Raw genomic sequence first — 11027 nt, forward strand, 5'->3', positions numbered from 1 at the left:
CCTTTTTTTTCCAACGTGTAAGCTTGGGTGAGTCCACGCTTCGCACCACCCCGTGCCCATTACACCTCCATACGCCCCAGAGCTCACACCCCCATACACCCACAGGTTACACCCCCACACACCCACAGGTCACACCCCCATACACCCACAGCTCACGCCCCCATACACCCACAGCTCACACCCACAGCTCACACCCCCATACACCCACAGCTCACACTCCCACACACCCACAGCTCACACCCCCATACACCCACAGGTCACACTCCCACACACCCACACACCCATAGGTTACACCCCCACACACCCAGAGCTCACACCCCCACACACCCACAGGTTACACCCCCATACACACAGGTTACACCCCCCATACACCCACGGGTCACACCCACAGGTCACACCCCCATACATCCCATAGCTCACACCCTCGATGTTCGCCCAGAGCCGACCGACGAAGGCGCTGAACGTCCCGAGGAAAACCCGGACACCGTACTCCGCTAGCCTCTTCGCTTGCGCCCTGCCATCACCACAAACACCAGCACTACAAAAGCACCCGCCAAAAACGATAGGAGCGACCGGGAAGCAAAATTTATAAAATTGATATTCGGTGTTACGGCCATGGAATAAAGTCAATTGGCACTACGAACGAAAATTCTAACCTAAGGGAAAAGGGAAGGAAAGAAGGGATTCCGGTATTAGGCATGCGTTTAACGTGTTTTAATGATAGTCCACCGTGTGGGTCCTGGTTAGTGGGTCGGGGCCTATGGGCCTTAACCCAAATCGTTACATTCAGAACGACTTGGAGGGAAGGATTCGCATGTTCCGCCCAATTCTTTACTTGGCAGAGAAGCAAGGTTATATGCCAAGGTCGCCAAGGCCCAGGGCCTGTCAATCGAACTGAGGCGTTAAACATGGCTAAGAAGGGGGGGGGGGGGGGGTGCGGATACGAACTACCCAAGGGCTTATCGACCGGGTGAAAATAGCAATATTAGGCTGTGCTAGGCCACAAGTCTACTACGCTACAATATGATACGCCATAAACACTAGTCACACTCGGCGCAATAGCACAAAAATAATCCACAAGGCCCCGGTCTGCCAAGATATTTGAGGGGAGGGGGGGGGGGCGTATCGTTATTTGCCAAGGTAGCATCCCAGTCCGCCAAGATGTGGGGGGCGTGTTTTTCCTTTGCCAAGAGAGTATCCTGGTCTGCCAAGAGCGCAGCCAAGGCACAAGACCCCAGTGCCAAGCTGTGGAGCATTCACCAACCCCTGCAAAAAAAGAGTACTTGCATTTCAGAGCCAGTTTTTGCTCTTTATACAGTAGGCTGGAAATCCTGCTTGCAAGGTACCCCGGCGAGCCCGTGACATGAGGCTGGGTTCGCAGCAGGATTCGGCCATCAGGCAGCATTTCGTCTTAACACCAAGCTTAACCCGGCAAGCTCTATGCTTTAAGCACTTTCTATGCCCCATTATTTACGTTCAAGGGCAACTAATCCACTTTTATCCGGCCCTGGGGCCCACCTTAATCCGCATTCGTCCAATTTGCATGGTGGTCAATACGACTCCCAATCCCATTATCACACTGTCGTAAATAGCGAGATTTCGATTCCATATCAACGGGACACCCCCTCTATTTGGCTTACACCGGCCGTGCTTGTATTTGTTGTTGGTTTTCTTTTTTTCTTTTTTTCTTTTTTTTCTGCTTTTTGGACTCACTGCGGTCCGCCAGTGTAACACCTCAGTGACATTGGGCATCTCAGCCCATGACTAGCATGACGGCTCGATGTACAAGCCGCCTTCCAGTTATGACGAAGCCCCAGGGAAAGGTTTACGGCGTGGCACTCGACGCGCGAACCGCCCTCTAGTCATGACGAAGTCTCAAGAGAAGGATTACAACATGACGGCCGGAGGCCGCCACGATACCATGTATAACTAGGGCCTGCAAGACTCCCTGTCAAGGGGTCTGGAGGGCAAGCAACCGTTTTTGTTTTTGTTTTGGTTTTTTTTTCGGTTCAGTGCTGCCAGGCACCTTCTGCTGAATACACCACTGCCCCGCACGCTTCCTCAAAACAGCTGAGTGACCTGAACCTCTGAGATCTCCCAGCGAGAACCCCTTCCAGTGCACAGCACGTTACAGCCAGTGTTCCACGTGGACTCTAGCTAGGGCGTCACCGTTTGCAAAGACCGCAATTTGGCGCGTCGCACAAAAACTGTCGCCCCACCACTTTGCCAGCCAGGAAGCAGAGTACACGTCCTATCAGCTGGGACATTCGCACCTTAACTTTTCTGCAAAGGTAAAAGGAAACGGCCAAACATCTGGAACTTCCATGCACAGGGTGTAACACCCCCACCACCACGGCAGACACCTCGTCAACCACGCCCCACACCGAACAGCGAACAACGTAGCTGCTGCCCCCCTTTTCTTCTAGTCCGCACGGCTCTCCGCCCGGTCCCAACACGTCGAACGGCCGTGTGTTGCTGCGCCCGGTGGTTATATTAGGTAAATTATCAATATCCCCATCCCAGCCATTATTCATCAATCCTTTTGCAACAACAGGTTTTGTTATTACCTGTTACCTCACAAACAAACCGCACATCCGACAACGTTGTGTAGAAAATAAACCACCACCAGCCCATATTATTTACATTTTCCATTCCATTTTTCCCTCGCATTCCCCAGTTGCCCGTTTTCTAACCCATTTATATGCTTTCCATTTTTTCCAATCTTTAAATCTCCCTAAAGCTTTATCGATTTGTGCGACCACCACCCGACCACATAACTATCACACAGCCCTCCTCCCCCGGTTTTTAGGCGCTATAAAAACCCTAAAGCACTGCGCAACAACAAACCCACCCCTAGCCGCCGCCTGCTAACTTTAGCATTGCCAACTCGGCTGCCATCGGGGAAATAGCTGCCGTACCTTTTATCAAACAGCTCCGGAGATAAATGTCACATTATCTGGACGACCCCGAGGTTGGGGGGGTTACCGAAACCACTCCACTCAACGGCCGCCGCCCGGCTCCGCGCTCCCCATGGGTCTGTTTTTTAATCGATGCGCACCGCGCCCCCGGAGATGACAGTGGCAACTTTGCCGTCAAAGCCGCTGCCAACACATGGCGCGTTCTCAAGATCTCGCTTCAAAGCAGTACGTCTTGGGTGCCTGCCTTGCCTACCTGCCATATAATCCACCCGTTTTCGACTCCTTAGGCTAGGTATATTTAACGTCTGTAGCGAGTGCTGCCTCACTCTGGCCTCCCTAGGGGCATTAGACGTGCTAGCGACTACCAGATGTTCTAGATACAGGGTCTAGCCCACCGACTGCTGTCACGGTAGCTAGCAAACCAAGCCCATCGGCCGACCAGTGTCGGCCTTCAGCACATGCATAACAAGCCGCATCCCGAGGCCCCTGACTGGCGGGCTGGTTTTTCGACTCCTTATCCAAACCCCACCCCTTTTTTTCCCCCTAGGTGGCCTAAAGCTGCCACCCATGCACGCGCTCTACGTTTCTGGGAGGTGACTTAAGCGTGTCCATCAGCATCAGCTTAGCGCCAGCTAGCTAGATTGCCTGCCGGCATGCCGAAAAGCATTCTTTCCTTTCGGGGTCAAACTCCCGCGACCGCTATCGCGTTCCCTAAATTATCAGTTAGCGGTCCGCTAACATAACGCTCGGTCGGTAGGTCCTGTTAATATCCTAATCTTCTTCGCCCCCGTCGGCCTCATCGCCGGGATTATGGGTTGGTCCCCAATATCGGTCTTTACGTTGAATTCCCTCGCGATCATCCCCCTGGCCGCCATCCTCTCCTTTGCCACAGAAGAAATCTCTATCAAGCTGGGTGAAACTGTCGGAGGGTTGGTGAATGCAACCTTTGGAAATGCTGTCGAGTTGATCGTGCGTGTAACCCCCTGAGCCCCCTGGAACCCTTAAATCGGCAAGAATCCTGGGGACTGACATGGCCCTTTTTTCCGGCCCCCTCCAGGTCAGCGTCATTGCCTTGAAGCAAGGACAGATCGAAATCGTCCAGGCCTCTATATTGGGTTCTATTCTTTCGAACCTGCTTTTGGTTATGGGAATGTGCTTCCTCCTCGGCGGAATCGCCAACATGCGATCGCCCAATGGCGCTGGCATCGAGCAGAAATTCTCCTCAGGAACTGCGCAAACAACGTCGCCTTTAATGACCCTGGCCGCCGCCTCGATGACCATACCCACGACCCTTTACGGCATCCTTAACGGCAACATGGATCCCGATAAAAAGGACGCCTTTATCCTTACACTTTCCCGCGGAACTTCCATTATCCTTTTGATGCTTTACTGCTTATATCTATATTTCCAGCTTAACACGCACAAAAATCTTTTCATAGCGGACCCGCCCCAGTCCACTCAAAACGGTTTCGCTAATGGCGTCGACGTCCACCCGGAGTTAGATTTGGGATCGGAGGAAGAGCAGGAGCACATGGTTTGGTGGGCCGCCGCGCTGGTGCTGATTGCCGTCACCGTTATCATTTCGTTTTGCGCTAACTACCTGGTCGAGAGCATCGAGCCCATCGTTGAGACGGGCGTACTTAGCCGCGCTTTTATCGGCCTGATCCTGATCCCCATTGTGGGCAACGCCGCTAAGCACGTTACGGCCTGCGTCGTTGCTGTACGTAACAAAATGTGGGTAATATTCTAGCGTTTTTTCCTTCTTTGATCCGGGAGCCGGCCGGTTTTTAAATTTCCCGAAAAGCTCCGGGGCCTTTCGGCTTCCGAGACGTCTTTGGTCGATGCTTTTAATATACATAAAACGGATGAAAGCTAACTTTAAAACGTTGCAGGGATCTCGCGCTGGCGGTGGCAGTTAGTTAATCCCCTTGCCATTTAAACGTTTTTCGTACATGGGAAAGGTAGCTAATATTATTACAGATCGGTTCGAGTATACAAATTTCCCTGCTCGTAACCCCAGCCCTGGTCATTACGGGCTGGCTGGCACTCGACCAGCCTATAAGCCTCCACTTCGAGACGTTCCAAACCGTCGCTTTTGGGCTTTCGGTCCTTATCGTTACGTGCACGGTCCAAGACGGCAAGTCCAACTACCTCGAAGGCGCTATGCTTCTAGGCTTGTACATCATCATCGCCATCGCCTTCTACGCCAGCCCGCAGAACGGCCTAGATGTTACGGTTCGGCAGTAGGAGCTTCCACCCACTTGCTACCAAAAGAACGACTAAGCCAAAGTCGAACTTCGGCTCAATTGGAGGCTCAAGTACCCTTTGTGAGGTAAGGCTGCACGAGAGGGCACGCCACGCCGTAACACTAAATGTGTCCCTCAGCTTTCATCGAAAGGTCGGCGGAATGATCGCTTCGGGTTAGCCGGGTATTTTCGGTCTCCCATCGTTGGTTGGTAGCTCTACCTGTTTCCTTTGTTTGGGAGCCAGCCCCCTGGTTAACTCAATTTCCCACGAGCCTAAAAGTGATTATACTTCAGCTGGAGGAAGCATGTTTGCTTTCAACACAGGTTTTTTAACGGCATATCCTCAAGCGGGAAATTGTTACGAGAACCAGTGTATAACCTACCTTTTTTTCATTTGTTCTACTATCCAAACCTTATTTTCTCTGGTGGTTGTTTCATATGTTTCCTTTTCGCTTTTCTTTCCCTATCCCTCTTTCCCCATTTTCCTTCCTGTTTGCGGACAGCCCGTTAGGGTTCGGTGGGAAAAGCTCCTAGTTGCAATGCAAAATATCTAAAAGCTGCTCCATATTCTTTAAGTACAAGAGAGGGTCGTACAACGACCTTCTGCTCCCTTTTTATAGAGGGCGCAGAACAAAACGCGGGCGCGTTGCTCGGGGCGCTCCGCGCCGAGTGCGGAGGCCACGCGGCTATGTACACCGTCCGGTGTGTTGTCCGTCCGGCTGCAGTATGGAGCCCGGATCTAAAGCGCGAATTCTTCCGGACCGGGGTTTTCCTGGCCTTGGACGCCGGTTCCTGTGTGACCATGAGGTGCCCTTCCAATAACATAAATAAGAAATTGTCACGGTCCAACGTAGGCAACGAGGCAAGCTGCGATATCCGTAGGTTGAATTGGCTATTAAAAGGTAAAGAGAAGAAAGGGGAAAAGTTGTGCGTTGCATGGCGATAGCGGAATTGCCCAAATAGGCACGCGTTAGCCTGTGCAACGCAGGCCCGTGCGTAGCACCTGGCAGGCAGCCAATTCGGGCTGCCGCGCCATAACGGAAATGACCCCTGGTTGTGGGAAATATTTAGCTGCAATAAAAAACAATAATCTAGGATTAAACCCAGTTGTTCTTTAAGATTAAATTTAGCTTATAAATCCGAGCGCAATAAATGGATTGATGAGCCGTATCTACTTGTCTTTTTTTAAACTTCCTGTTAGCTTATAAAATCGACTCTTTAAATAGTTTTCACTTGTGAATCGCGTAGTAGTTTATAAAGCAAATATGCCGTATAAATCCAATTACCAAGCTACAAGGCCGTATCCTATACGTCAACAGGGTTCTGTAATATACACGAGCACAGTTTTGAGTACGATATACGAGGACCTGAGCGAAACATAGTGTAAAGTGCGCTTCGACACCGCGAGTGGTCGTTACTTCAATTAGTAGCTAAGCAGCTAGGATTAAGATGATAAAGATTGAAGTTGGCAAGCTGCGGATAATTTACGAACTAATTTTTAAATGCCAAAATAGCAAGATGAAAATTTTCATAGCATGGGAATTTTTATAGACTCTGGGCTAATTATAGTGCCGAATTGAATTAGATCACGTGATAAACGCTGCGGCGTTAAAGGCAGTACCCGATGGCCCTAGTAAAACGCCGCGGTTGTAGCGTGGCGCCTGGAGAGTCGCTGAGCCGCTGTGGCGACTGATTGGACAGGGGGCCCGTGCACTGGACCCACGGGTAGAGAAAACGCTGCACGCGGGAATGAGTGCAACGCACCCAATCCCTCCTTTGTACTCTTCACCTTTAGATAGTCATATCAACCTGGTTTTGACTGCAGCTCTGCCTCTTTGCCCTACGTGATCTCTAACAGCCACGACCCTAGTGCACAACTTTGTTTGTACCCTTTGTAACATCCCGGTGACGTTGGGGATCTCAGCCCATGACTAGCATGACGGCTCGATGCACTCTCTCTGTTCTTACTAGGAATTCTGTCCCCTAGGTTGCCCTTATATCGTTTAATCCGACAGCCTGGAGAACATTTCCACAGTTGTTGGTCTTAGCGCTAAATCCCTGAATCCTTGCGCTAAATCCTGAATCCTTACGCTGAATCCTAGCGCATGGGCTCTGTAGATGCCTAGAAAGAATGCCTTGCGGCTGATACAAGCCGCCCCCCAGTCATGACGAAGTCCTAGGGAAAGGTTCACAGCGTGGCACTTGACGCGCGAACAGCCCTCCAGTTATAACGAAGTCTTAAAGGAAGGATTACAGCATGACGGCCGGAGGCCGCCACGATACCATGTATAACTAGGGCCCGCAAGACTCCCTGTTAAGGGGTCTGGAGGGGAAGCAAACGTTTGTTACGGCGCGGCGTGCCCTCCGTGCACTTGCAGCCTTGCCTCTCGTGTGCGTTGGGTGTATGAGACCCTTATCGCATTCAGAACAGCAGTTCTGATTGTCCTGGCTTTCTAGCAGAGATGGGAGGGGTCTCTCTTTGTCTAACCGCCGTGACACCGTTTTTGTTTTTCCTATTCAGTGCTGCCAGGCACCTTCTGCTGAATACACCACTGCCCCGCACGCTTTCTCTAAACTGCTGAGTGACCTAAGCCCCTGAGATCTCCCAGCGAGAACCCCTTCCTGTGCACAGCACGTTACACCCTTGTCCTCAGCTTTGGATCGCGACTGCAACAGAAGCCATATCTGTGACGATCTAGGTTAAGGCCTATGGGTCTTGACCCATAGACGAGGACCCACACGAGGGACCATGATTAAGACGCGCTGAACGCGCGCCGAACACCGGAATCTGTCAGATACGAGGGTGCTCGATGGTACCGTGGACAGGATTTAGAAGATTTTAGATGGACACGAGCACGGGCAGAGCCCGTGCACAGAAAATATGCTCTGTGTATATCTACGAGAACGGTGATCTCCTTCGAAAGAAGGAGAAATAAAACAGGCGCATTTTTTACACAGATCGATGACTAGAGATAGTGCTTTCTGACAGAATCCCCTCTTTCCTTCCTTTTTCCCCTAGATTAGAATCTTCGTTTGTAGCGCCAATTGTCTATGTTCTAGTCCTCGATCATAACCGTAACAGCTACCATCTAGTAATGCTGTTAAGTTAAAAGTCAAGAAATATGATTTACTTAATATATCGAATAACATGGATGACTTAAGTATTATTACAGCTGTAATTTGCTAAATGTTACATGCACATTTAAATTCCACCATATAGACTAGGTTTCTGTAGCTGATCGAAACTTTTGTTCAGGAAAATATTATGGATTTAACAGTAAGAATATACGCAGTTTGTTTAGGTGGTATTATAGCTACCATGCTTAGTATTAATATTTTAATAAAATTGAAAAGGCAAATAAGTACATTAAATTTTACACTTCATACCTTCGGCCAATTCTCGGCTGTTACAGTCCTTGTTTTAGTATTATTCGTTTTTACCAATGTTTTAATTCTATGTTACGATACGTCATCACTATTTTCAACAGCCGGATATTTATCCTTGATCAATATGATGCTGTTATACGTCAGCATTGATTTGGATCTTTTTGCCCACTTTCTTGGGTTTACTCGGTTATATTGGGCGCTAATTCATCGCTCGGTAGCATGGATGTCCTCCAGTCTTCTGGTATTTCACGTAGCTGGCATTTTGATTACTAAATGGCCGTTTCCGATAGAAAGAAATGAGTATATCCACGCTTTCTCGGTAGGTATTTCAGTCACGCATTTGATTGAAATTTTGCTAATAGTTATAGGGCACTTTAGCAATGATTTTCATGAATATATTGTCTGTCGCGTTTATGAAGAAGCGTTTTTATGAAACATTCATACGGTTTCATCAACTGCTTGCTGGAATGGTAGCATTTGGCGTTATGCGTCATCTATGGCCGCATCTCAATTTCCTGGAGCCGGGATTTACAGAAATTACAATTATTATTATTTGTTTCACTTTTACAGGTTTACTTTTAATCCGAACCGGCTATGCACTCTATCTCAACATTAGCGCAGGCAGAATGAATTGTAAAGCAAAAATAGGGTTATGGCTTTCAGCGTCGGGACCGGGCGAGGGACCTATAAGAATAACCTTGACCTTGACTCGCTCAATGAAGATTGAAGCAGGTCAATACATTTATTTAACAATTCCTTCGCTTGGCTTATTTTGCTTTTTCCAAAGTCATCCATTTGTTGTTATATCATGCGCGGAACAAGCTCAAAAAACTCTAGAACTTTTTATAGAACCTCGTAAAGGTTTCACATCAAAGTTATTATATCATACGAACAGCCCTAAGGTACGAACAGCCCTTATTAGTGGGCCTTACGGTGTCAGTATTCCCATTATCAACTTCGACACCATTTTAATGGTAGCAAGTGGATATGGTATAGCAGCGCAAATGCCATATCTTGAAAAGCTGCTCGCTAGCGGTAAAGGTCCACTAGCGTATAATATTCATGTTGTATGGCTTATTTCAACTCTTGGTACGTTAATGTATTGAGAAAGCTAGCACTGATGACATTACTAACGTTAAACAGATATACTTAATTCAGCTGCAAATTGCTCCCTAAATCGCCTTTTGGAGGAGGATTTACAACGCGTAAGGATTACCACCTGGCGGAAATATAGGCTTGCTGACCAACAAATAGGTATTGTTAATTTCAATTTATTCGAATTCGAATGAGGTTCATTATAGTAGGTATGGTGAGCGCGCAGCATCATTCAAAGGAGATCCTGATTTCAGTAAAATTATAAGTGGTGAGATAAACGAGAACTTCTTTACAAAGGGAAGCAACTTTGGAGAAACTGGCAAAATGCTCGTTTTAGGTAAGTTTGGTAAAAATGGAAAGTCGGTGAAATGCTAATATGGGTTCTAGTTTCCGCAAATGAGAAATGCAAAAGCCGCTTGAAAAGGGGCTTACGTGAAAGTTTGAATAAAAACCAAAAGCTTTCGCTTTTAGGAGGCGATACCCAGGTACGCCGAGATGTTTTGAAAATTTCATATAGAGAGTTAGAATTTCAGCCTTAGTTGTTAGAGATCACGTAGGGCAAAAAGGCAAAGCTGCAGTTAGCACCAGGTTGATATGACTATCTAAAGGTTAGGTTAGGTTAGGTTAGGTATATTTAACATTTGTAGCGAGTGCTGCCTCACTCTGGCCTCCCTAGGAGCATCAGACGTGCTAGCGACTACTAGATGTTCTATATACCGGGTCTAGCCCACCGACTGCTGTCACGGTAGCTAGCAAACCGAGCCCATTAGTTGACTAGTGTCGGCCTTTAACACATGCATAACAAGCCGCATCCAGAGGCCCCTCACTGGCGGGCCGGTTCTCGGTGGTAGTGGCACTGGGTGCCTCAAAGCACTGCTGTTGTGGCGTGGCGCCTGGGGAGTCGCTGGGCCACCGTGGCGACTGATCAGGCAGGGGGCCCGTGCACTGGACCAACGGTTGGAGAAAACACTGCACGTGGGAATGGGTGCAACGCACCCAATCCCTGCTATTGCAAAGTGGAAGGGATGGCACAGTAGGCTTCTATTAAAGGATGAATCTGTTCGCGGACAGCCCGTTAGGGTTCGGTGGGAAAAGCTTCTAGTTGCAATGCAAAATATCTAAAAGCTAACGTGGTTCATCACCAAGTCGGACATATCACCGAGTCGGACAGTTAAAAATCCCATAATAAACGCGATTTTCGATACCCTTGCTAATTCGGCCTATTTAAGCCCATATTTAACCAAATTTAAACAGGTTATATTCAACTACGCAGTAAATTTAACTCAATTTTCTTAAATTTTTAGTAGTACCCTTTTAATGTTAGTTCTAAATACTGTATTGTACACTGTGTAAAATATGCAACTAACCCTAAAAGGGTACT

The 11027-nt window shown here is 48.4% G+C and overlaps 2 protein-coding genes across 2 annotated transcripts; both read left to right on the forward strand.

The window, feature by feature from the left end:
• Positions 1 to 1899: 1899 nt before the first annotated feature.
• GGTG_13460 (hypothetical protein) lies at positions 1900 to 5808 on the forward strand. The gene is made up of 6 exons (XM_009231366.1): positions 1900 to 2497; positions 2910 to 3143; positions 3676 to 3887; positions 3976 to 4652; positions 4811 to 4832; positions 4899 to 5808. The coding sequence occupies exons 2-6, from the start codon at positions 2945 to 2947 to the stop codon at positions 5163 to 5165; spliced, it is 1377 nt and encodes a 458-aa protein (XP_009229630.1). The 5' UTR covers positions 1900 to 2497; positions 2910 to 2944; the 3' UTR covers positions 5166 to 5808.
• A 3039-nt stretch (positions 5809 to 8847) lies between these two features.
• GGTG_13461 (hypothetical protein) lies at positions 8848 to 10768 on the forward strand (the record flags this gene model as incomplete). Its single annotated transcript, XM_009231367.1, has 6 exons — positions 8848 to 8870; positions 9447 to 9640; positions 9695 to 9756; positions 9806 to 9983; positions 10034 to 10131; positions 10463 to 10768. 6 exons carry the CDS (start codon positions 8848 to 8850, stop codon positions 10766 to 10768), a joined length of 861 nt encoding a protein of 286 aa, XP_009229631.1.
• Between the last annotated feature and the right edge of the window lie 259 nt (positions 10769 to 11027).

This window comes from Gaeumannomyces tritici (genome assembly GCF_000145635.1).
Source record: "Gaeumannomyces tritici R3-111a-1 unplaced genomic scaffold supercont2.14, whole genome shotgun sequence".
Taxonomy (NCBI): Eukaryota; Fungi; Ascomycota; class Sordariomycetes; order Magnaporthales; family Magnaporthaceae; genus Gaeumannomyces; species Gaeumannomyces tritici.